General features: G+C 52.7%; 3 protein-coding genes across 3 annotated transcripts; all 3 read left to right on the top strand.

Annotated features, from left to right (window-relative positions):
• Nucleotides 1–467: 467 nt before the first annotated feature.
• Nucleotides 468–9,223, top strand: LOC131290888 (zinc finger SWIM domain-containing protein 8 homolog). Its single transcript, XM_058320074.1, has 6 exons — nucleotides 468–1,070; nucleotides 2,141–2,547; nucleotides 2,634–3,986; nucleotides 4,245–8,446; nucleotides 8,512–8,661; nucleotides 9,163–9,223. Exons 1-6 carry the CDS (start codon nucleotides 560–562, stop codon nucleotides 9,221–9,223), a joined length of 6,684 nt encoding a protein of 2,227 aa, XP_058176057.1. The 5' UTR covers nucleotides 468–559.
• Nucleotides 9,224–9,256: 33 nt separating this feature from the next.
• On the top strand, nucleotides 9,257–12,002 carry LOC131291206 (transcription factor SPT20 homolog). The gene has a single exon (XM_058320398.1). It carries the CDS (start codon nucleotides 9,257–9,259, stop codon nucleotides 11,750–11,752), a length of 2,496 nt encoding a protein of 831 aa, XP_058176381.1. The 3' UTR covers nucleotides 11,753–12,002.
• A 2,265-nt stretch (nucleotides 12,003–14,267) lies between these two features.
• On the top strand, nucleotides 14,268–25,800 carry LOC131290541 (alanine--glyoxylate aminotransferase 2-like). Its single transcript, XM_058319695.1, has 8 exons — nucleotides 14,268–14,307; nucleotides 18,466–18,511; nucleotides 21,384–21,502; nucleotides 23,714–23,948; nucleotides 24,028–24,121; nucleotides 24,200–24,402; nucleotides 24,479–24,698; nucleotides 24,760–25,800. The coding sequence occupies exons 1-8, from the start codon at nucleotides 14,283–14,285 to the stop codon at nucleotides 25,321–25,323; spliced, it is 1,506 nt and encodes a 501-aa protein (XP_058175678.1). The 5' UTR covers nucleotides 14,268–14,282; the 3' UTR covers nucleotides 25,324–25,800.
• Nucleotides 25,801–26,230: the final 430 nt, after the last annotated feature.

Here is a 26,230-nt window from a genome sequence, read left to right as displayed (position 1 = left end):
GAAGGAACAGATTGGAGTCAGCGGGCAGAACCGTCTCACTTCATCGCTAGCTGCTGGTTGTGATTGGTGGTTGTGAACGACTCCCAGGAGCAGCTGGAGCCCTCGATTCCGGGGAAGGAAGCACTCGGCGTCATTCGGTTAGTGGTGTTTAAGGCCTACTCCTCCCCGGGCCAGGGAAGGACGCCCAACGAAAAGGACGATTTTGCGAATGCTAGTGAAGTGTGTGCAGTGTGTTGGGAGAGCAGATAACAAAAAGAGAGAGAGAGAGAGCAAGAGACTGAAGCAAGAGAGTGTATGTGAAGTAACAAAAGACAACCTATAACAAAGACCTAGTGTGTGAAAGTGATCCTGTGTGATTAGGAGTCGACTTGGACCGATCTGACCTCCGGCAGAGTCGCACAGCTTGCTTATATCGTTCAGGTAGATCTCACCAATTGATCCGAAGTGCTGGAACTTCCAGCAGGAGCAGCAGCACGGTCGCAAGTGGCAAGTGGAGAACTCGCCCGCAAGGTGATGCTGCAAAACTAACGGGGAGGACTGCAAGAAACAGAAATACGGAATGGTTGCACCGGCTAACAGTGGGTCGGCTGGTGGGCCGAACCCCCCGTCCGGCTCGTCCTCCTCCAACAACCATCACCAGCAGCAGGAGCAGAACCAGCAGCACCACCACCATCATCAGCACAATCACAGCAATAACAACGAGCCGGACGGCGGTATCGGCGAATGGAACCGCATCGAACCCTCCGGTGGACGAGATAATGGACCGGCTGGTGGTGGTAGTGGTGGCGGCGCTGGAAATGCGGCGAATAACGCCAACAATGGCGCGAACCAGAGCAACCAACAGCAGCAGCAGCAGAACAACAACGGTAACAACAGCAACAACAACCCGAACGCGGAGGAGTGCGATCGGTTCAGCTTCGAGGACTCGGACCGCTTCGAGGAGGACTCACTGTGCAGCTGGAGCTCGGAGCCGGAGAGTGTGTGCAACAACTGGCGGGGCTGGAAGAAACCGACGGCCGGCATGACGAACTCGTTCGGGGGCAGCTTTAGCCGCCGCACGGCTGACGGAGGTAAGGGTGTGTTGTTGATCCAAGTCCCAGTCCTAGTCTGTTTTGCTCCCAATATCTGTCTATTACTCCCCCGATATCTTCATGAGGCATTGGGGTTTTGCACTCATTTGGATACGGATATAACTCATTTGGATACGGGCTAGAAAAAGAGTAGGTTCATATCTTCCTCGTGAACCGGAGAGAAATTGCGATCTTGTTTTTAGGAACCAACCTTTTAGGAATCAACTTCACAGCTGTAACCAACGATCAACCAATGACCAACCAATCAATGTATCAATCAAACGCATGATGCCTCCGAGGCATCCAAGAACCTAGTTCCGGTTGGCCGGAATAATGAAGTCGGCGAAAACGAGGAAACTATGTTGTTGTTGGCAGTTGTTGTTGCCTACCCCATCCATGATTGAAAGGGGGCATGAACGCGTCCGAGTTTGTCTCTGACTTGTCAGATTCTGTCTGATGAGCCGTATGTAAAAAATAGTATTTGACATGTATGTAAAGATGAACATTATTGTTGGTAATAAAAAAAACTCTAGAATCATACGGAAAATTCTATAATAAAAGAAAGTTATGCAAAACTATTAACTTGGTAAATGTCCAAAATTGGAAAAGTAAGTACGCCAACGAATGGAAACAAACATAACGTTTACATCCCTAACAACCATAACGTAATTGTTAAATGTGCAATAAGTTTACTCGTAAAGTTTGGAAGCATTGATTTGTTTGTGTTTATTGTAGTTAGAATTTTTTTTATCTAGGACAACCACAATACTCTGATTTATTGTCTATTTGCGACTAAAGATGAAAGTAGATGATTGCGTGTCAAAGCCATGCGTTAGATGACTTAAAGACAAATGTTGAAGAGCTAAGAGATGCCTTAAAGTCTGGAGGCATCGGCTGTAATGCCTTACATAATGAGTTTCTCACACGCCCGTGCAATTTGGCACAATGTGTGTGGGTGGTTCACACTTGTCTTTTCGAGATACACAAAGTCGTGAGGAAGATCTGTGCGCGTCGTGACGGAACGTCCTTAACGCTATACTAATTGGTTGGCGCTATGTGGTCCATTGCAGAACCGACGTCGCTAACGGAGCTGGCCGCGCGCTGCGTCGCCTCGTACATTCCGTTCGAGCTGTGCGAGAACCTGTACCCGCCCGTGCCCGAGCAGATGCAGCTGCGGATCGCCTTCTGGAGCTTCCCGGACAACGAGGAGGACATCCGGCTGTACTCGTGCCTAGCGAACAGCTCCGCCGACGAGTTTCATCGCGGCGAGCAGCTGTTCAAGAGCCGGGCCGTCAAGGACCCGCTGCAGATCGGCTTCCACCTGTCGGCGACCGTCGTCGTGACGCAGCCGCGCAACCAGTTCAACGTCGCGGTCACGTTCGACCGGCGGCGGATATCGTCGTGCAACTGCACCTGCCAGCCGACCGCCTACTGGTGCTCGCACGTCGTCGCCGTCTGTCTCTACCGGATCCATTGTGTAAGTCGTGCGCGAACGGTGATGATTTGACCCCTTGGCAAGCCATCTGACCCGCTTTTGCTATCCTTCCTTCCTTCCTTCCGCAGCCTACCAAAGTGAGCCTCCGGGCGCCGGTGTCGGAGTCGCTGTCGCGGTTGCACCGCGAACAGCTGCAGAAGTTTGCTCAATATCTGATAGCGGAGCAGTCGCAGTCGATACTGCCGCTCGCGCAGCGCCTGCTCGACGAGCTGCTGAGCTCGCAGCCGACGACGATCAACACGGTGTTCGGGGCGCCCGATCCGACCGCCGGTGCCTCCGTCAACGACCAGACGAACTGGTACCTGGACGAGAAGACGCTGCACGACAACATCAAGAAGATCCTGATCAAGTTCTGCCTGCCGACACCGATGGTGTTCAGTGACGTAAACTATCTGACCAACTCGGCACCGCCGGCTGCCGCCGAGTGGAGCTCGCTGCTGCGGCCGCTGCGGGGTCGGGAGCCGGAGGGCATGTGGAACCTGCTGTCGATTGTGCGCGAGATGTACCGCCGGTGCGACCGGAACGCGGTCCGCCTACTCGAGATCCTCACCGAGGAGGTGATGGCGTGCGATCAGATACTGGTGTGGTGGTTCAACATCAAGCTCGCCCTGCTGGTTGGCTCGAACGGGCACGGTGGGGGCGGCGGGGGCGGCGGCGGCGGTAAGCATGGCAACACGCACAGCAACTCGAACGCGACGCAGCACGCGTGCGCCTCGCTGTGCGACGAGATCGTCGTGCTGTGGCGGTTGGCCGCCCTCAACCCGGGCCTGGCGCCGGACGAGCGGGACATGCTGCACGCGCAGTTCACCACCTGGCACCTGAAGATACTGGACCGGGTGGCGAAGAACCTGGTGGCGTCCTCGTCGCACAGCAGCAAGCAGCAGCAGAACCTGCGCAACGATGCGGAGCTGTTCGCCGGCTTCAAGCCGGCCATCGAGGCGTGCTACCTCGACTGGGAGGACTACCCGATCGAGGGCGTCACGCACACACAGGACACCAACCCGATGTACCACTGCCCGTTCACCTGCTTCAAGCAGAACAGCGAGACGCGCGGCGACTCGAGCGGCCCGGGCCAGGTCAACTCGAGCCAGGCCGTGCTGCAGAGCAACGTGAAGCAGTTTCAGCTCACGCCGCACCATCACCACCACCATCATCACCACAGTTACCATGGTGATCACTATCACCATCACCACAGCCACCATCACCAGCAGCAGCAGCAGCAGCAACAGCATACTTTGGGCAGCAGTGCCACCGACCGCTACCGAAGCGTGATCGGTCCGATTGGGGTCAGCCGAGGTGCGTCATCGTCCGTCGTCGCGCCCGGTGTAACGCGCGGTGGACTAAACGGGCTGACAAAACCGAGTGCCATGAGCGTCGCCGCACCGGTTTCGGAGTTGGCCGCGGGTGGCCGGGTGACGTCCGTCGGTACGACCGAAACGCCCAGTAGTAGCCGCGGCATCAACTTGGCGCCCGGAGCGACCACCGGTGCCAGCCGGCGGGGCATCCGCGACCGACCGTACGGCTCGACCGGTTCGAGCACCAGCAACAACAGTAGCAGCGACAGCGTACCGGACCGGTTGATGAATCAAGGTGCTGCTGCGGCACCGGCATCGAACACAAGCGTCTCGAATGACCCGGAAGATCTGGCGGGCGTTAGCAACGCCGCCAACAATCAACAGCCAGCGATGGCGGGCGGGAGCGGTGATGTGCCAAGCGGCGGAGGCAACCGGTCCAGCGTCAGTAGCGAAGGTTTCTGCGAAAACGAGGACGACCTGCCGCCAGCGGGCGAGGAAAAATCCTCCACCAACAGTAATAGTAACGCTAACAGTAGTAGTGGTGGTGGTGGTGGTGATGGGACTGCTGCTGCGGTTGCGGCCACCGAGTCCGCGACCGCACTGATGCTGAGCGTAAGCAATTCATCCTCCAGCTCGTCGTCGTCGTCCACCTCGCTGTCGTCCAGCTCGGCCAACACGGCCGATCTGTTGCAAAAGAAGAAGGAGGAAGCGGCAGTGGTGGCGGCGGCGGCGGCGGTGGCGGTGGCGGTCGAGAGCACCGGTTCGCTGTCGAGCAGCGAGTCGAGCAACGAAAACAGCATCCTGAACGACATGAACAACTACGAAATCTCGGGCAACATCAAGCTGTACGAGGTGCTGAACATGGTCGAGCAATCGGCGGTGGACGGGACGACCAGCACCACCATGGCCACCGGCAGCGGGGGCAACGGAAAGCCGAACAGCAGTGCCAAAGGGCAACCGAAGGATGGTGCGCCGGCTGAGGGTGTCGCCAGTGGGGAACCGTGCGCCGCCAGCACCAGCGGGACGTCCGACGTTACAGCTGAGAAGCCACCACAGCCGGGAGGCGGTGCGGCCGGCGCGCATTCGAAATCAATCAAACAGCAGCAATCGTCCGATGCGAAGCAGCAGCAGGTGTTCTCCAACATCAAACCATCGGAGGACGCGTGGGATATTCTGTTTGCCCGCGCCGAAGGGCTGCACGCGCACGGGCACGGGCGGGAGGCGTGCACACTGGGCGTCCGGCTGGCGGAGGAGATGCTGGCCAACCCACCGAACCTCATGATCGATCTGCCACCGCCGCCCAAGAAGAAGGGCAAAAAGCACAACATCAACCCGATCTCGCACCAGCTGAGCGTGCTCGCGTCCGCCACGCTGTCCAAGTGCGCCTTCCTCTGCACGGTGCTGGCGGAGAACTCCGAGCACTATCATCTCGCGTTCCGCGTGTGCCTGTTCGGGCTGGAGCTGTCCCGCCCGCCCGCCAGCACCAAGCCGCTCGAGGTGAAGCTGGCGAACCAGGAGTCGGATCTGCTCGCGCTGCTCAAGCGCATCCCGCTCGGTCAGCCCGAGCTGAAGATTATCCGCGAGCGGGCGGAGCAGCTGCGCGACGGTATGCTGAAGTCGCGCGGCGAAGCCCTGCTGCCGATCATGCTGGCGAGCTTCATCTTCGATGCGCTCGTCATGCCGTCGGTGATTGGGCGTGAGAATCGGATGCGCGTCATGAGCAACTCGTGCTGCTACCCGACGGACGAAAACCTCGGGTTCGAGGCGGCCGTCGCCGCGCTCGGCCTGAAAGCGAACGTGTCCGAGGCTGAGCATCCGCTGCTGTGCGAGGGTACCCGACGCCAGCGGGGCGATCTCGCGCTCACGCTGCTCTCCTACTACAAGGACGAACCGCGCAAGATTTGCCGCATCATGGAGAAGCTGCTCGACCGCGAGATTCACGTGCTGATCAAGACCCCGCTGCTGCCGTCCTACTACTCGAACAATCCGCCGACGCGCAGCCAAACGTCGCAGCTGCGGATGGACGAGTACGAGGCTGCCGGCAATGGCGGCGGCGGCGCTGGTGGTCATCATCATCACCAACAGCAGCATCTGCAGGCGTTCGCGGGTGGGAATGGTGGCGCGCGCAGTGGAAGTAGCCCTGCGGACCTACCGGCCGCAGCCGCTGCCGCTGCCGCCGCCGCCAGCGCTGCAGCACCGCATCTCGTGCAAGGGGCGGAGTTTTGTCTCGCCAGCGGTAGTCGGCCGCAGAGCAGCACCAGCGCCGAAATCGAGATGGCCATCGGTGCCCTGAATCTCGGAGGGCCGGCGGTAGGCAGCGGTAACTCGGCCAGCGGAGGGACGCCACCCACACCGGCGGCTGCAGCAGCTGCGACACCGGCTTCGACAGCAACGACAAGCGCGGCGGCAACGAGCGCCCCTACCACGACAGGCAATGGTACAAGCACAACGACCACTACGACCACCACCACTACCACGTCGTCGGTGACGTCGACACGCTCGAAGGACTCGCGCTACAAGGGCAAGCGGGCGTACCCGTCCATCCCCAACCAGCCGTCGGAGGCGAGCGCCCACTTCATGTTCGAGCTCGCGAAAAATGTGCTCACGAAGGCGGGCGGCACCTCGTCGACGTCGCTGTTCACGCAGGCGTCGACCAACACCAACCACCAGGGTCCGCACCGGGGCCTGCATATGTGCGCCTTCCAGCTGGGGTTGTACGCGCTCGGGCTGCACAACTGCGTCAGCCCGAACTGGCTGTCGCGCACCTACTCGTCGCACGTGTCGTGGATTATCGGGCAGGCGATGGACATCGGTGCGCCCGCCATCTCCTTCCTCATCGACACGTGGGAGGGCCACCTGACGCCGCCGGAAGCGGCCGGCATGGCCGACCGGGCGTCGTCCCGCGGCTGGGACAGCAACATGGTGAACCCGGCGGCCGAGCTGGCGCTGTCGGTGTTGCCGCACGCCGCCGCCCTCAACCCGAACGAGATCCAGCGCGCGATACTGCAGTGCAAGGAGCAGAGCGACCGGATGCTCGAGCGCGCCTGCATCACGGTGGAGAACGCGGCCAAGGGCGGTGGCGTCTATCCGGAGGTGCTGTTCCAGGTGTCGCGCTACTGGTACGAGCTGTACCTGCGCAACACGCCCGGCGGTGAGATGGAACCCGAGGAGCAGCACGACTACTTCAACGTGAACCTCATGTCGCTGATGGACTCGGGCGGTGCGGACGGTTCCGGCGCCGGCGGTATGCTCGGCGGTCCGGCCAATGTGGGTGGCCCCGCGGCACAACCCCCTGGCACGGCCGGTTTACCCGGCACGGCACCGGTCGGAGTGGCCGGTGGACCGCAGCAAACGTACCAACATCCGGCGCTCGCCTCCCTTGGCCTCTCGTACGGTGGCTACGGATTCCAGGGTCCCATCTACCACCACCAGCATAACATGCCGTACTCGGCCAACCAAGTGGCCATGGCGTACATGACGTCGCCGCCGCAGTATCAGTATCCTCCGCCACCGCCACCGCCACAGCAGCAGCAACCGCACCAACCGGGTGCCAGTGGCTACGCACAGCCGACCGGCCCGCTGAACCCACAGGCCGCAGCAGCGGCCGCAGCCGCCGCGGCAGCCGTGGCCTACCAGTCGATGCAACCGCACGGGGTTCCAGCACCCCCGCCGGGCTACGGTACGCCACCGCAATTCCAGGGCGTTCCCGTGCAACCACCCGGCGGTCCACCTACGAGCGCCGGTCCGATGCCGGCCAACTTGCAGCAGTACTACGGCAACCCACAGGCAGCGGTCGCCGTCGCCATGCAGCAGCAACAGCAGCAACAACAGCAGCAACAGCAGCAGCAATCCGTGCCCGTCGGTGGCCCCCAGATGCCACCCCAGATGGCGCAACTGCCAGCAGCCGTGGCGGCGGCAGCGGCCGCAGCAGCCGCAGCCGCTCACTCAGCCGCTCAACAGCAGCAGCAGGTCGTTCCGGGGGTGGGCGGACCCGGAGCTCCTCCTCCGGGAGCCTCACCATCGCAACCCGGTGGCCCGATGCCCGGCGCCAACAGTATGCGCCCGCAGTCGTCGTGTCCCGCCGGACCACCATATGGCGCGTACGGACCCGGGGCGGCAGGTGGCGGCCTACCCGGCGGTGCCGGTGGTGGACTGCCTCCCTCGTCGGTGGGCTCTTCATCGGCTAGCTCGAGCGGCGGTGGTAGCGGTGGCCCCGTAGGGAGGCCCCGCCATCCGCATCAGTTCAGCCCGACGCAGCTACGCTATCTGCTGGCCACGTACAACGCCGGCATGCTGGCACTCGAGACACTAGCGCGCCGCGTCCACGACGACCGACCGCAGGCAAAGTACGCACGCAACCCGCCGTACGGCGAGGACGTCAAGTGGCTGCTACGCATCTCGAAGAAGCTGGGCACGCAGTACCTGCACCAGTTCTGCATCTGCGTCGTCAACTCGATCGTCAGCCCATTCGTGCTGCACGAGGTTGCCATCGAGTCCGCCCACTATCTGGCCCGCAACAACCCGGCCCTGGTGATGCAGCATCTCCGCTCCGCGCTTACGCCACTCATGAACAAGTGCCAGAGCATGTAAGTGTCCACCACCACCTCCAGGCGAAACCATTATACTCATCCGCTTTCCTTGCCCTTCGCAGGTATTTCCAATGCATTCATCAGAAGCTGTACCACCTCACCGTGCCGGACTACGAGGACTTCACCAGCACCATCCTTTCGGCGCGGAACGCGTTCCAGATCACACCGGAAGGAAACGCACAGTTTAAGGACTGGCTGCAGTCAATCAAACGGTACAATTAACAACTTTGCTTGCACAATTTATATATTTTTATTTTTAATACAAATCAGTGCTTGTAGAAACAAAGTAGGGTGACGAAGCTAAGCTGACATTCCAATCGTATGCAATGTGAACAACTTTAACTGTTTGAATCATATACTTAAAGTGGCAATGCTTGTTGTACATAATTTATTCACTTTACAAACATCCATCCAACAAATTCCACCACCTTATCATCAGTGGGATGTTGTTTGGATTAAGGTCAGAAATAATTGTTAGCAAAAGCACGGGTTTTTTGTTTGTTACTCGATTCAGTTTTAGTATATTGTTTATTAAACGCGTTTAATAGAGTGTGCAGCTGATAATAGCTTGGAATAGGCCAGCGCGAGTTGGCAGTAGGTAAACCATTGCAATATGATAAGAGGAATCGTGCTGGAGTAGGGATCAGTTGAGGCAATTGGTGCGATTGATGCGATTATTAATTACTTTACCACCCTCTTTCCAATGACACCAGCTCGAAATCGTGCAAGAAGGAGCTATGGTCACAAATAAACGCTGCTCTCAATTCCAAATGACAAAGACTAGATGCGATTGGTTCGGAGCTGAACATGATGCTGGCTGCGGCGGCTGCGTCGGCGGTCACCAACAACAACACAGGCACCAGTAACGAATGCTCCGCCGCAGGTGGCAACAACACTAGCACCATCAGTAATAGCGCAAAGTTGAGTGGCGGTAGTAATCACGGTCATCCCAGCCCCTATGCGGTAGAGTTTGGCGCGCAGACCCTGTCCGCGCCTGCCGGGTCTCCCTGCGCTCCCTCGTCCGCCACAATGTTGCTACTGGAAGAGCAGCAGCAGCCGTCGAAGCATGAACATGCTGTTGCCGCTAGCGGTACGAGCGGGCAGATAAGCTCCACAAGCTTGAGCAATACAACAGCCTCCAGCAGTGGTGCCTCCACCATCACCACCAGCACTAGTTCAGCCACCGCAAGCAACAGCTGCTCCTCTTCAGCACCCATCGATGGTGTGTTGAAGCAAATGACTGTTCCATCCTCTGCCACACCAAAGCAAGCGGCATCCAGCGGCCATCAACAGCCACCGGCTAGCGTTACGCCAAGGCCGATGAAGATGAACGTTTCTCCAACGGCCGCGTCCCAGTCCACTGTTCACGGGAAAATGGCACCTTCGGGTGGTGGTACGAAACCAGCTGCCATGCAGCACGTCGTTGGAAGGGAAGTTTCCATTGCCAGTACGTCTTCGGTACGCAAGTCGATTCCTCACGCACAACAGCAGCAGCAGCAGCAGCAACCACTGACGTCTAATGCTGGTGGCAGTAGCGTTCCTGTGGGGCTACAGACCCGTTCGACTTTAACCGGTGCCAAGGCAGACGGTGCAGCTGGCATGTACCATCAGCCGCCGAGCAATCCGTCGCAGCGAACCGTGTCGATGCCAGCCAACAACGTCGTGGGCAAAATCCACGAAGGTGGATATAGTCAACCTCATCATCATATACAGCAGCAGCAGCAAGCACGCCTGCAAAAACAGCTTTCGTCCGACCAATCGCATCAGTCTCAGGATGATCCAAACTCAGTTAAACCGTCACAGCCACCGGAGCCGGTGGTTGGCGAAAAGCAACAGTCACATCTCGAGCGTTCGTCGAAACTGCACCAACAGCAGGCGCAGCACAAGCAACCGACGCTAGCAAAGCAGCAGAAGCAGCAGCAGCAACAGCAGCAACAGCAGCAGGTGCATCAGCATCCGTCAAAGCTGCAGCAAAAAACACAGCAAAAGCAAACGCAGCAACAGAAGCAATCGCAACCGTATCAGCCTCATCAGCCCGTAGTCAGTAGCCATCAGCAGCCGCAGCAGCAGAAGACAGCGACAGCGGCGGCGGCAGCGGCAGCAGCTGCGGCAGCAACCACCGTCGCAATGCTAGCGCAACAGCACTACCATCCATCGCCGGCGGTTGCCGCAGCGTCGCAGGCGCTTGCTCAGCTAACCTCTCCGCCGCCTAGTCTACCACCAGGGCCGACACCACTATCCGCCAACCATCACCTCCATCTGCACCATCATGCACATCCGCATCAGACGCAGCAGCAGCAGCAACCACCGCCGCAGCATCAGCAGCATTCTTCCATCGTACCGATGGGTGGAAATGGGTTTGGCATGACTGCCGGTCAGCTTCAACAGCAGCACCGCCAGCAGCAACAGCAACAGCAGCAGCAGCAGCAGCATCATCAGCAACACCAGCAGCAGTATCTCCAGCAGCGTCAGCACCACCATCAGCTGCCGCTTGCTGCCAATCCGGCTAGTGTTGGTCCGCCAGCCTTACAAGCGCCGGCGGCGGCTCCATTAGCTTCGATGCTGTCCGCTCTGCACCACCCGGGACAGCAACACCCGCAGCAGCAGCCACCGCAACAGCATCTTCCTCATATGCACCATCATAAGCAGCATCAGCAGCAACAACCGTGCCAACCGCATCCACAACTAGCGCAACAGCAACCACAGTCGCATCAGCACCAGCAACAACAGATTTATCAGTTCCATCAGCTGCAGCAGCAGCACCACCAGCACCAGCATCAGCACCAGCATCTACACCAGCATCAGCATCAGCATCATCATCAACACCACCATCATCATCTGCTGCAGCAGCACCAGCAGCAGCACCAGCAACAGCAACAGCATCCTCCACAGGCGCCACCGCCGTCGCAGCAACCACCGCAACAGTCGCAATACCATCATCACCTGGCGCATCAAGGACAACACGCTCCGCCAGCTGCCTCGCATCAGCATCAGCAGCATCAGCAGCAGCAACAACAGCCGGTAGCGGCGGCACCGGTTGCAACGGTCGCGGTTAACGCATCCGCTTCCGCCGCCCACCAGCAGCAGCAGAGCATCAACCTGAACGTCAACCATCACGTCATCTCGACCCCGATCGTTGTCGACTTCTCCAACATGACCGTCAACTGTGTGCAGCTGCAGGAGCCGCAGCATCATCCCAATCCGATTGCGGCGGCTGCGGCGGCGATGGCAGCCGGGTATGGGGCGGCTGCCGCCGCTGCCGCCTCGGTACCGTCCACCATCGGTCGACCTGGTGCCAAGTGAGGGGGAGCAGAAATTATTCGCTGCTAAACACACATCCGGCATCCGCTTGGGAGCTACTGCTTGACAGACATTGCTTTTCCCTACCATGACCGACATTTGCACCTCCTTCGTGGCTAGCGAAGCTGGCGGATTTCCATTGCGTACACACGGCATGGTCTTTATTGGCGCCTCCATGCTATACACCATGCCATCCTGCGTACCATGGTTCCCAGCTCGATCCAATGTGTTCTTTTACGCCAGTTACCAATGAGTATCGTCGTCCATTCCGTGGTGTTGACGCTCCGCATCGGTAACGGGTGTATTATATTTTTAGTTAATTTTTCTCCCGTGGCCTAAATCGATTTCTCATATGCCAAACTCGTAACGCTCCGATGCTGGATATTGTATATAAAACAAAAAGAAGGCGTAAGAAATTACAAACACGCGCCACCCAATTTTATAAGAAGATATATTTGATTCCGTTTTGTTTAGTTGATACACACAACTTTCGATGAGCTTAATAGACACAATTCGCTTAGGTTTTTCTTTTTAGCTCCTATGCACAGGTTAGCGTTTGCGTTTTGAACATTCGGTCCGTGTTGGATCATCATCATGACATGGCTCTGGTGACTAGGTGTATGTCTTCTTCTTGTTGTTGACGCAACGATCGTCTTCTGGTCATGTCAGCCCGTTTACGGGCCTACCAGACTTTTTCCCTTTGCGTACGTGGATAGTCAGTCCTCTCGTACAGGGGATGGTTGAGGTGCTCGACGCTCTAGGTGACTAGGTGTATGTATAAAGCATGTACAGTCTGCAGCAAGTAAAATCGGACGCTCGTAAAATGAAACGGTTTGCTGTCTTTTCGCAAGCCCACAGCATTCCCGGAACCATATATTGACCTTCAACGTATAGATTTCTTTACAATAACTCTTCCACCATGTAAGTAAGTGGAGGACGGAATCAAAATCGTTTGTTTTACTGAGATACGGCCAAAAATGTGCGCACAGACCCGAAAAGCGGACAGGCAAGTAAAATCGGACAAATTCGTTTTCAATTTACTTACATAGTATAGTGGAAGAGTTATTGAAAAGAACTGTATTCATTAAAGGTCAATATTTGGTAGCCTTGCGAAAAGACCGCAGACCGTCTGATTTTACGAGCGTCCGATTTTACTAGCCGCAGACTGTTTTTCAATATATTTTTCGACTCTCTGTTGTGTTCGTTTTGTCCTTTCAACTTTCGATCGGCTGATCGAACGGAAACACAGTTATCCTTCTCACACGGCGACGAGCAACCAAGTGCGCTGTTGTGTACATTTGGGTGTCGTCCTTGCTTACACGATTGATTAAATCGTTATCAGAGCGAAAAGACAGGCCCGTTATCGTTAAAAAGAAATCAAATCAAGCTGATAAAGACGATTATAAATATATATATATATACATATGTATGGAAAAGAAGAAAGCTCTCGATGATACCACATAGATTATCGTTAACTCTCCCTGACGGGGTTGGGAGAAATTTATGGGAAACTCTACGTCCACATGCAAACAGATACACAACACACAACACGCGCACACATACACACACATACACGAACAAAAACATACCGACGAGCAATGTAGCAATAGATGTGTCGCACTAGCCGGTGCAGGAAAAAAGATGAAACACGAGCGAAGCTAAATAACCTCCGAAACTCAACAATAGCATAGAAGCCTTTCCAGTGGGAAAGGTATTTTAACGCGTTTCTGTTCCGTGTTCTCTCGCTCTCGTCTGTTCAATAACGTTCGCGCGAAGCGAATCCTGGCCAGGGGAAATCTAGTAGTACTATTTTGTTGGTGGGCCGAACGCGTCCGCCGTGCGGCAGTAACACTCGATCCTTGTATAGATCTCATTTTGATTAACATGAAAGCAAGAACGAAGAAGGGTACGACACGCACGCGCCGACGAGCTAATGGTAGAGGGGTGGTTAGAGTGTTGTAATGGCACCACCTTGGCATGACGTAGCAAGACGGCAGGATCTTTCTCGAACACAGGCACTGCAAGCCACAGTGAACACACACCGAGAGAATTCATCGGAAAGTAATATAGTAGTACAGTAACAAGTAAAGCATTAATTTAATATCCTAAAATAAGAAGCTCTGTATTTTCTTAGCGATCGTAGAACTAGGCTAACCGGGCAGAATATAAGTGGAGTAGCGGCGGAAGAAGTGGGGGGAAGCGGGAGGGAGGGGGTATCATTTGAAGAAAGTCGAAGGAGCCATCATCCTTCCTTGGCGGGTGGAAATATATTACATTTAGTCTTGCAGAGATGCATTGAAGTATTCAAAAAAGGGGAAATGATCGTTCCGATCGTGAGCAGAAATAAACGGGGAGTGGAAAAAAAGGGAATGGCGAGGTGGTGAAAGTAGTAAGCGTTTGAGGTTAAGATAGAAATAAGAGAACATAAAATAAAAGTGTCTTTTTAACAGGAATGCGAAACGAACAAAACATAAAACACAGAGAAGAAATAAGATTTAAACACGAAAACAACCGCAAAAGCAGAAGCAAGAATATGATGCATCATGTCGCGAGTGAACGTGGGCGAAAGGAAAGAAAGAGCAGTTCATTATCATTATTTCCGCGCGATATTTAAATAAAAGAAGAAAAACACAAAAACAAAAACAAAATAGACACGAAACCACGAGCCCGGAGAGCACCCCGCGCGCGCACAGAAGAAAAGCCGGCTGGTTTTCAGATTCGACAGCCTGAAGTGGCCATTTCGCCGGTTTTGCGCGCAGCGTTATCGCCTTTTAGAGGGCAGGCACTTTCTTTTTCTCGGCGAATCTTGCAATTCTTTCCACCGGTCCACACCGGGTGTACGACGAGAAGAGCACCAGACAGAGGTGAAGGTGGCGTTGAGTTGTGCAATTTTTGAACGACCCGATCATCAGAGTATCAATAAACGTGGCGAGCTCTCTTTCCTTTTGGTAGAAGGTTACAAAAAACAAACGTGAGTATTTTAATGCGCACAACGAGTGAAAGAAGTAAAGAATGATAGTCGTATCGAAATTCGTGTGTGTCGTGTCGGCAGAAAGCAGATGGATATGGTTTTCTACAAATTTTATCTTTAACAGGGTTTATTCTAATTAGTCAAACCAACACAGAAGAAAGTTGTGACAAAGATACCTCCCGTGTGTTGCTCTCCCCGGATCATTATTTATTTAATTAAACTAATTTTCCCACTGTTTATTACCCCGCCCAGACATAGGAACGTTGCTTCAGGTAAAACGTTGCGCAATACAGAATATTTACCGCCGCAGAAAGGTGGATTTGAGACGTGTCTTACGTGAACAACACTATTAGTAAAGCAAATGAAGAAATAAAAATTATCGAATAGGAAATCGAATGCACATTCCGCGTAACCATGTCCTTGATTTCAACATCGCTTTAGTTGTGTCGTCTCGTTTTTTTCAGGCACTGTTTTGGGAGCTGTAAGGGACTGGATCTGATCCAAACGGGAGACCAAACTGTACCGACGCTGTTCCAATCGCCAGCCAACGAAAGGATCCACTAACGATGCTGGCGCATCAGCTGACAACGAAGGTAGGTAATACTTCCGTCGTGATTTAGTGAGAGTGCTTTAAGAAACTGGAATCCAATTGGGATAAACAGGTTGTTGTTGAAGCGCCGTGGGTCGTAATGTGCAGCTCTGAACCGGGGCACGAAAATATTTGCGTGGGCGAGGGTGCTGGACATACTTCCTGCATGCACCGAGCTCACCGGATAATAGTCCTCAGCTCAGCTGTGTTTGGTTCCATTGTTCAACCTTATCTGGCATTAAGTGAGCAGTGCGTAATATAAGAGACTCCAGATTTCCACCTCCATGACTTTAATTTTCTCACACGACACGTTTAATTTTAAGATGATTCGAGATCTCATATGGCGAAGCTATTGTAGCATGAAATAGTAGCCTTGGTGAGGTAAAATGCACCGGAAACTTTTTTGATGAATTATACAAGTCTGAGAAGTCCGATAACTAACTAACTTCATGTTAAGTTTAAACATTTCGTTATGGTTTTAATATTGATGGTCTTTAAATGAGAGTTAGAGAATCGAGCTGTGAAAATGGTGGGGTACCTTTTTTTATAGGACTATGAATAATTTATGTTTTGCATCCAACTGCTGTACATCTTATCTGGCAACGAATCTTCAACTTCAGAGAGGCGAGAAGTCTGATTATATACTTATACCCCAAAAAAAGTAGTAGAATTGAGCATCTCCTTACTTAGGATGTGTTTCAGCAATCTCCATGTTGCTATTGCGCCTGCATAAGGTTGCCTGCGCAGCTATGAGAGTATTGCATTGCAAATAATTGATAATTGGGGGCGTCCCATTTTATGCGCTACACTGTGTTCGTGTTGTAGATTAGAAAATTGAATGATTATAGGTCCGATTCTGCACCGACACTGCGCCATTCTTCCGGGGAATGGCGAGCGATAGTACAGCGCTGCGTGCACGGCGCACCAGCTTGTCGGCGTGGGTTCGAATCCTGACCGAGGCTGGACCTTCCTCTGTACGAGAGGACCGACTCTGAAGAGGAAGAAGTACAGTGCTGTGTGACGCAGCTGACCCAAGGTTCAGAGCGATCGGACCGTCCAAAATCGATCGAAGACAACACAATCTTGTTCCTGCGTCTTGCCCGGCGACTCTTGCAGATCCTCGCCAGATGGCCGCTTGACCGCTTGATAGTGGATGCAGGGAATGCCAACGAACCCTGCCCGAGAAGATAGTGTAATTGTTCGCTGCTGGCTAGCGACGTTGTGACGGTAACCAGCGACGAGCCTTTCCATTTGGGGCTGGCGAGGGTCAGCCCTGTGAACCGTCTGACAGTTTGCTTATCTCCAGAGATATTTGGGTTTTTGGTGAGATTGGGCTAGACGTCCTCGTTTTTGTGCCTCTTTGTTACAGCATTTTACTTTTATTGATCCAAACCGGGCACTCCGTGTGGCGCACTTATCGCGCACCGACCGCCAAGAGATGCCCTTTCGAAGAGAATATTATCAGTCCCAGGGACTCGGGTGCTAGACAGATGTGCACGAACAAAAAGCAAACAGCTTTGAAAACACAAAACACTGACGTTTCGGGCATTTTGGGGCGTTCCGAAATAGATTCCACGTGGCTTCGCACACCCCAACTGGTAATTGTTGTGGGATTGTTTTTGCCATCGCGAGTACATTGTGCACGGGCGGGCTTCTAACACAATCCGGGGTCATAATTTTAATATTTTTAAACCGAAGGAAACCGTGGTTGCCAACCATTGGGTCGCCGTTACCATGGCAGCGGGAGTAGCTCGGAAAGTGGGACAAAACTTGTTTTCCCTTGTCGTGTGCGGGCGTGTGCCGTTCTAATTTCCAGTTGTTGATGGAGTAGCTCGCGTTGGAAAACTAAATCTCGAAGCACACACATAAATTCTGCACAATGATTTGCATAAACTACCAACGCCTGGACAGCTCGAGCACGTATGGCCGCTGGTGTTCCCACAGTGCAGCGGGACAGCCACGAACTATGGTAAGCTAACCGTGGCGGAGGGGTTGGCAAGGGAGGGGGACGTTGTTTTCCTATGACGGCGGAAAAGGGCATGACAGTGGCTGCTGCGGGGCGGGGTGGGTGCTGTGCTATTGCTATTGACAACACAACACAGTTAAAAAAAACGCCAAGTGATAACCGGGCAAATATAATCCACTCGCCGCCACTCTCGTTTTGGTCCCGCCCTTCCTCCTTCTCTCGTGCGGACACTGCAATAGACTGTTGTCCGGCTCGATGGCAGGGGTCGGCACACGGTTCCTGAAAGTGAACGATGAAAAAGAGTCCACAAAAATATCTTAAATTATGTTTTGAATGCGATGTTGAACTCCTTTTGAATGGAGTATCAATTTTGAAACAACTTAAACGTAAGAATGATCTACTCAAATTATTTTGTTCCAGCAGGGTTACTCTCCCGGCATACTTCCTGTAAATAAAACAACATAGATACAAGACGTTTACAATATTTTTAAGCACATCTGTTTTCTAATAGCATCGAAGACTGTATTCCTCAATTGTTTTTATTCTGGATGCAGAGTAAAGACATAAAAGTACATTTTCAGCAAAAATAAGTGTGTGATATCGTGAACATATTCAACCGGAAATGAGATGATTTTAGTTTTTTTTACGGGCCGGATAAAATCAGCTGACGGGCCGTACTTTGCCGACCCCTGCTCTAGGCCACGGCGACGACGGCGTCGACGGATCCGCGGTCGACAAAAACGTTCCTTTCGAAAGTGTCCACACAGGCTTGAGCGAGTAAGAGAGGGACACAGAGAGAAAGAGAGAGAGTGAGAGAGTGCACGGAATTGTGACCGAGCGCGAGCCTTACGTACTAGAAATTGGCGAGTACAAATAGCGGCGTGGCGTATCGACGGTTCCTCAGTTTGACGTTATCAACCGACGCTGGGTTGTCGGGAGGCTGTCGCTCTCGCATTCGCTGCCCCGTCACGCGCTCCCCCTTCCCTCCCCCGCCGTAGGGAGTCCGTCGCCGTGCGTCTACTCACTACTCTGTCTGTCGAAAGGGCCAAAACCCTGCAAACCCCCACTGTCGTGTGCGTCTCTAGTCTTCCCGCGCCGTGTCGTCCTCGTGTGCGTGTGTGTGTGTGTGTACGTGTCCTGCATCCTGAATAACAATAACAGCAGCTAGGCAACCATGGAGGCCCGCGAAGAGATGCCGAAATCCGACACAATCAAATTGCGCAACAAACACATCGGGTAAGCGCCGAGCAAAGGTGAAGGATCTCTCCTGTATCCACTTTAATTTTGGCTTGCCACGACAGCGGATGATGCTTCCGAGCAATGTCCTGGCCGAATTGTAGTACTCGTACATAACGTTGGGCAAACAGGTTGTACCGTATTTAGTTAGCAAACACCATGTCGTTCAAAAATACTCACAGCCGATAAACCCCCTTGTAGCCGTAGGTATCCTTTCCGAACCGGAAGGTCACAGGATTCGTTTGTTTGTTTGTGCACGGAAACTGTTTTCGCCGGCGCGAGCAATCGATGCCTTGCAGACACACCTTCAAGAAAGGTCAAGCACAGTGATGTACCAGATCGGAACTTGGGGGGGAACAGACGAGAATTTCATGCCCTAAGTTGGCGTGTAGTTTTGTGGCCCTTGAGTTGGAATACATTTTACCTTTGCTTGTGTTTTATTTTCAGTTACAAGCAAATAGCAAGCGGTGAATGACCGGCACACAAAGAACCAGACGTCTAGATGAAATTATGAAAATGATGCTATTTGCGTTATCAATTTTGCCCCATTTGAACATATGTGAACAGGTGTACAGTAGTGCGCGAGCCAGAAGCACTAACATGGTCATTTGCCCAAGCAAGAAAAATGTCCGTGGTGGCGGGCTGGTGTCCACGGGCAGGTTTTGCGGGTTGCCTCTGGATGGATCCGGAAATATCCAGCTTCGGTCTGCGGTGGCTTACAAGGCCGGCTGTTAGTGTTCTACCACGCGTCCGAAAAGGGACTTCGCCTTCGTTCGCCATGCCTCGGAGAGGCGTATGTTGGCCGCAAGCCCAATCGTTTGCAGGTTGGCAAATCACGGTCAAAGCCACGGTCGGCGGCATTCTTTAGCTGAACCAAAACACGACGTCGCGGCCCCCGCGCCACAACAAGCGGGGGACAGAAGGTGGTCGATTCCGAAACCCCTTCCCCTCACCCGTGGATCGGCATCCCCTAGCGCCCTACCAACCATGTAGAAACATGTTGCCCAGCCGCCAAAAGGGACGACGGCGAGATCGAAGCCGCGGGAGTGCGCGCGCGCGACCGGGTAGGAACCTATTTTTAAACCCCGCCACGCTTGCTGCCAGCCGTAGGAAGCGAGGTGACCGCCATATATACATCAAGGGAGCTGATGAGGTGTGGTACAAATTTCCTCCTTTTACCGTACCGTGCGCTGTGCTGCTCTCCCTGAATTATGTACACATTTATTTATTCCTGCTCATTGCGGCCACTTGCTCGCTGTGCTCCATGCGCCGTACCACGTGGGACACTACGATAAGCGGCGCATGGCGGGCTGCGGGTGCAAGGCTGTTTTTATTGCCGGTGGCGAACCGGGTGCACGGTGCCATTATTCTGCCCTATAAATTACGCGCGCATTACACTGCCATCGCCCCCAGGGAAGCTGACGCTCGCGTTGACGATGATGATAGGTGTAGATTAAATTGTTTTGCATTCATTTTGCTTGCTCACCGTCCACACGCCTCGCCGTCGACCTGGGATGGTGTGAGGGGTTGGTAGGGGGGGAGTGTGGGTGCACTGGTGAAGCGTCCGTGAGTCAGGGATACAGGTTCCGGCGGGGCACGCGCCATCAGCATGTCGTGCCGCCTCACGGTGGGCCCCCGGGTGGCCAACGCCGACCAACAAATGAATTTTCCAAGCTCATCAACTTTGGGACGTGCGGTAAAAGGGAATAGTCTAGTAAACCCCCAATAGGTATACATGGCCAACGACAGTCATTACACCAAAGAAAAAGAAGAAGACTTATTTAAACGTTGCATCATACTATTTGTGATAGTTTGTAGGAGTATTTTGGAACCAAGTTTAAGCGAACCCCTCAGTTCCTATTTTAAACTGCACAAATTTCCCGAAAGCTTTTAAACGGTTTAACTAATTTTATAGCATCGTCATTTGAAAAGATTGCGGTACCTTTGGGCTTTTTTTTTGGTTTTTCGATACCTCTCTCCATCATTCCACAAGCTTCCTATGAGTCCAAAAGATCGGCTCGAAATTCTTTTCAACTTTTATTTTTTACCAATTTAAAAAAAAAAGTGAAAATTCTTCGTGTAAAACCTACATGTAAGCAAATTTATTAAGCCACCTTTAAACCATTATTTCATATTGTTGAGATGTGCATCAAAAGTGCTTTGGATTTTAGGAAAAGTTTTTGTGTTGAAAAAATATTCAGCTGTTTTAGGAGATTGAAATCGAAAGTTGGGTTGAGAACAAAATGACCACTATTTGCATGGTAGAGTTTCAACGTCAGATTGTCGACAATGTATGTATGCGAGTGTGCCAATTAACAATCAAACAACCACTGGGTGATAATTTGGGAGAGTCAAAGTGTAAAAAGAAATCTACCGATGGTTCCCCTCAGCGATGCAATCAGAATTGCATTTAAAAACATCTATCGCGATTGTTTTGCGCCGCCGACTTGCACACTGTGTGTTGGCAAATGGGGCCGGCGGCACAAACAATCGCTAATCCTGCTCCTGGGGTCAAGCGCCAAAGCCAAAAGGGAAAAACAAACCACTTTCCCGTCGCGCGATAAAGCGACCGATTTTTGGGTGGTTTGGGGGCAACCGGGAGGGTTGCAATAAAAGACGGGGGTGGTCTTTGTAGCTTCGTACCGGGGGAGGGAGGTTGGCTCGTTGCCAGGGGAAGCGCTGGCTGCGCCCGGCGCTCGGCTCAAGTCGGTCAAGTGGATGTCATTGATGGGGTAAAGGCGGGTGTCCATCCATCCCGCGCGTGCGCACGTGCAGCGGTAGCGGGGTGGGGGGTACCTCCGGCTACACCGATGGTTTACTGATTTTCCTTCCGCATCCTTCTCTCTCTCTCTCTCTCCCACCCCTCCGGCAGCAAATCGTGCCAGCTGTTCTACCGCACCGACCCGCTGAAGATAGTGCGCGGCCAGGGCCAGTACATGTACGACGAGCAGGGGACGCGCTACCTCGATTGCATCAACAACGTCGCGCATGGTAAGTCGAGCACTAAGAGCCAAAGGGGGCACACGAGCGGTTCACGTGCTGCGCATCGGGCGGCCCGCTAAGGCTCGCGTGACCGATCGAAGGACGGGACCCTCCCTGAAGCGCTGGAAACCGGTGAATCGATGCTCCATGGCCGGCGCAAACATATCGCCGCATCGGCTACGGCGATGAGAGTGCATATTTTCCGTGGCCCATTCCCGTTGCCGTTGACGTCAAACCGACCACAACCGGGGTGCCCTGTGGCCGCCGTCTCGGCTGCTTATCGCTTGGCCGCCCTAGCAAAGGCTATCGCACCTCCGAAACCCAAATCGGCCCTTCTTACCGCTGCCCCAGATGTCTGATAGGAAAAATAAACAAACAGTGTGCTCCCGGCCGATAGTTGCCGGCTGGGTAAGCACGTGCTTACCGATAGTTACGTACCGATAACCTCCTTCCCGAGCCGGGCAGTTTCCGAGACGATTGTTTGCGGCCAGCGCAGTTAAACATGGCTGCAAGGGTTGGAAACACTTCTCCAAACCAAACAACATCCTTTTCATGGACTAAAACTTTTGCGAATGTGAACTTTGAAGCGTAAGCAACTGTTTTGCTTCATTTCCAACGTTGGAGAATGCAAACAAATCTGGTACAAAGAAAGTAATTGAAATAATATTTGTTAACACCAGTATCCAAATAACGTTTGCATTTAAAAAAATGACAAATGTTCATCGGTGATAAGGAAAAAGTTATCCAAGCTAATTTAATTTAGTAAATTTCATTTTATAGTTACATCTTTTAAGTACTTTCAAAAAATATTCCGATCGCCAGTAAGCTGGCCTTACGGTCCTTGGCCGAAACTTTAGCCCTAGCCGACAAAACCAGTCGCATAAGGATGTTTTTCAGTTGTTGTGAGGCATTCATGACCAAATGCTGCTCCATTTGGACTTTAAAATGTTGGAATAGGTCCTACCTTTAACTGTTGTAAACGTGTTTTCGATTGGTTGTAGTTGAAATGCATAAGGAGGGTTAGCAGTGTGGGGTATTTCAGTTATATTTGACCGGCTCAACTCCTCCGATGCTCTTTGCGCATGATTTACTGTGGCCAGGTATGTCCAAACCACTGAATCGTACTCTTTATGATGTTTTCTGATAAAGTTGCTTAATTCCGGAAGGCACTGCACACTACACACTTCTCCATACGCCAGAAGTCTGAACAGCGACTTTGTGCAAATCCTTCTCGCTGGTTTTCAGCCACGATATGGCGTTCTATGGGAGTTAAAGGACCCCACAATATTTTAAATATATTGTAGCAAGCTTCAAAAGCAGTAAACTGTTACTTTTTAGTATATTTGGCGAGTTTGTTACAATTAATTACCATCACGCGTATCAAGGGTTGACGCATTTGATGTATGCTTTCAATTTCCGTGTCGTAATTTCCGACTTCGGGCAATAGTCTGTCATGTAATCCAGCAAGTATTTCGCAATCGTACAATTGTCGGTTGTCTGCAAGCATGGAGGGTTTTGGGTCGGCCGTGAGGGTAGATTAGATTACGAATGATACGAGTTCGTGGTTCGTGGACCAGCAGTGATGCTGCTGAAGTGCCTACTCCCTTAGCGAGACAAACGGAAGCTATACTGCTTCCCATTGCTATAATACCACATTTTATTTAAAATGTACAATTTTCTGCTTGATTATGTTGATTAAAAATAAAACTACTGTCCAGTTTCTTTAAGTCCAGTTAAATATAGTATGGTTGGGGATATTGGGATACGACTTCTTACCTATTGGTTTAATTTTTGTTTTTAGAGTTTGTTAATAATAACCTTGCCTTATCCGTTATCTTGGAAACATCGTCAAACGTTTGCTTAATTTATTAAAACTACATTAAAACAAGTTCAGTTGTTTTAATTTTAATAAATAGGAACTAGGAATGGCCAAAGAATCAGAGAGATTCAGCCTTTTGCTTCAGTCAGGTGGTTCTCTTTTTTCTTTTCTGGTTCTGGATTTCATTTACTTTTACTCTATGGTCAAAATTCACGGGTAGTAAATAATTCTCGAAACGTGTCGGAACATCAATCATTTCATGCTTTTTTCATCAAAGAATGCATGAGAACGAGCAAACTTTGCAATAAATTAATTAAATTAAGAAAGCGACTGAACAATAGTGAACTAACACCAACCAAGTAGATAAATGGATCAAAAGTCTTTGTTTTTATCTCCAACAGTTGGCCACTGCCATCCGAAGGTGGTCGAGGCGGGCGCCCGCCAGCTGGCAACGCTGTCCACCAACAATCGGTTCCTGCACGATGAGCTGGTCAAGTGCGCCCAGACGCTGGCCAACAAGATGCCCGGCAACCTGTCCGTGTGCTACTTCGTCAACTCGGGCTCAGAGGCGAACGATCTGGCGCTGCGGCTCGCGCGCCAGCACACCGGACGCCACGAGGTCATCACCCTGGATCAGTAAGTCACCCGGGTCAACCGGGGCCGATTGCCGTGCAAACCGGGTCTAATTTGAGCCTTTTCCCCTTTTTTTTTTTAGCGCCTACCACGGGCACGTATCGGCCGTGATGGACATCTCGCCGTACAAATTCAACCAACCGGGCGGTGATCCGAAGCCCGACTTTGTCCACGTGGTAGGTAGCAACGCAAGCGTGGTGTAGGAAAGTCGCAGGTGGTGAGGAACCGCTGTGCTTTGTCTCTTCCCTCCGTAGGCACCGTGCCCGGACGTGTACCGGGGCAAGTACCGGGACTGCGACTATCCCGACGGCACCGACCTGGGGCAGCTGTACGCGCAGGAGGTGCAGCGCATCCTCGACCGCAGCCCCACCGGCGTGGCCGCCTTCATTGCCGAGAGTTTGCAGAGCTGCGGCGGCCAGATCATCCCACCGCCGGACTACTTCCGGCGCGTGTACGAGTAAGTGGTGTCCGGAAACGCTCGTTTGCTGACCTCAGTTTTCATTACCAATTTGTTTTCCTACTCCATCCGACAGCGCGGTGCGGAAGGCGGGTGGTGTAACGATCGCTGATGAGGTGCAGGTCGGGTTTGGGCGCATCGGCACGCACTACTGGGCGTTCGAGCCGCACGGCGTCATCCCGGACATCGTTACCGTGGCCAAGCCGATGGGCAACGGGCATCCGGTCGGGGCGGTCGTGACGACCCCGGAAATAGCCGAGAGTTTCGCCTCCACTGGCGTTTGCTACTTCAACACGGTAAGATAATCGTGGTGCGAAGGTTGACGTTGACGTTGACGTGTTTTTCTTTATTTGGCAGTACGGGGGCAACCCGGTGTCGTGTGCCATCGCCAACGCGGTCATGCGCGTGATCGACGAGGAGGGCCTGCAGGAGAATGCGCTGCGCGTCGGGCGGTACCTGCTGGAGCAGGCCCGCGCCCTCAAGTACGAGTACGAGCTCGTGGGTGATGTCCGCGGTACGGGCCTTTTCGTCGGCATCGAGCTGGTGGTGGACCGGGCACGCCGGCTGCCGGCCACCCGTGCCGCTAAAGCCGTCGTCGAGCGCATGAAGACTGTGCACCGGACGCTGGTGAGCAGCGACGGGCCGGACGACAACGTGGTCAAGCTGAAGCCGCCAATGGTGTTCAGCATGACGAACGCGGACGAATTCCTGCTCGCTTTCCGCGAATGTCTCACCTATCTCGAGCAGCAGCAGCAGCAGCAACAGCTGAGCGCTACATTGAATACGGCGTCGACCGGAATGGGGGAGACGGTTGTCGTACCGATGCGCGTCACGCATCCGCTCGCCACCGGCGGCCTGCTGCAGCCGAGCCCGATCACCTGCCGTAAGCACGACACGTCGCCACTCATCAAGTCCAGCTAAGCTAAGCGGGCACACGGAAGTGTCCGGCACGCCTGCCCACCGGAAGTGTGTGTGTGTACCGCTCCGCAGTCTGATGGTGCAGGAGTGCCCGGGAACGGATTTACGATCACTTATTTGTTTTAAAAATAAGCACAGTTCTAAGGAGGTTTTAAACAAACAATATTTTAATCAGATTCAAGCGTCACATTACTCCGAAACCAGTTGCAGCTATGTTGTTTTAGTTTTCACGAAGTTTGCCTTTATCGGTCAAGGCTGCTCGTTAGAAGATGTTTGTGTATGATACGGTGTACATTTCCTTTTTTCTTGCCAACACATAGCTTAGTAACAATTAATAAACGAAAAAAAACTATTTCTAAATAAATAAATCAATAATACATTCAGCTTCGCGTTGTTGAATTGCTGTCTCCTGCTAATTTAAGCTGAATAAAAGAAAATGTTGATTAATTGTTGATTTTAACAGCTTTCTTTACGACTAGAAGGGGAATACACCTGTTGTTATAATAAAGAATGGAGTTACTGTTTTATTTAATGTTTCTTTTATGTATTTGTTCAATAAACAGTTTTCACTGAAGGCACAATTTTTATTTTCTTAAATACTATTCCGTAGTGAAACTAGCCGTCTCTCTAAAGAGAGTTACTGTGGCTCAAAAACAGAATATTAGAGATCAGTGGTTAGCCGTACGTAAAGCCAGAAGGGTTTCCTCGCACTACCGTCACGCCATTGGCACACCCGAAGGCACATATTTCGTTTTAATTGTTGCCAGCTTTTGGCATTGTGGCTTTGGTGAGTTTATTTGAAATTTATAAATTGGCTTGGACTGACAATGGTTCAATGGTTTTATTAGCACCGATTTTCAGGAGCTGTTTTTGAAGCGTTCAACTTTCAGAGTAGAATACAAAGCGGACA

The sequence above is a fragment of the Anopheles ziemanni genome, chromosome X (assembly GCF_943734765.1).
Source record: "Anopheles ziemanni chromosome X, idAnoZiCoDA_A2_x.2, whole genome shotgun sequence".
In the NCBI taxonomy this organism is placed as follows: domain Eukaryota; kingdom Metazoa; phylum Arthropoda; class Insecta; order Diptera; family Culicidae; genus Anopheles; species Anopheles ziemanni.
The sequence above is the reverse complement of the archived record's forward strand: the minus strand, read 5'-3'. Positions and strand labels throughout refer to the sequence as shown.

Coding starts and splice junctions, on each gene's coding strand:
- LOC131290888 (XM_058320074.1), top strand. CDS start 560: ATGGTTGCACCGGCTAACAGTGGGTCGGCTGGTGGGCCGAACCCCCCG. Junction 1,071..2,140: donor CCGCCGCACGGCTGACGGAG/GTAAGGGTGTGT, acceptor GGTCCATTGCAG/AACCGACGTCGCTAACGGAG. Junction 8,447..8,511: donor ATGAACAAGTGCCAGAGCAT/GTAAGTGTCCAC, acceptor TGCCCTTCGCAG/GTATTTCCAATGCATTCATC.
- LOC131291206 (XM_058320398.1), top strand. CDS start 9,257: ATGATGCTGGCTGCGGCGGCTGCGTCGGCGGTCACCAACAACAACACA.
- LOC131290541 (XM_058319695.1), top strand. CDS start 14,283: ATGATGCATCATGTCGCGAGTGAAC. Junction 14,308..18,465: donor GCATCATGTCGCGAGTGAAC/GTGGGCGAAAGG, acceptor AGGCCCGCGAAG/AGATGCCGAAATCCGACACA. Junction 23,949..24,027: donor GAGGTCATCACCCTGGATCA/GTAAGTCACCCG, acceptor TTTTTTTTTTAG/CGCCTACCACGGGCACGTAT.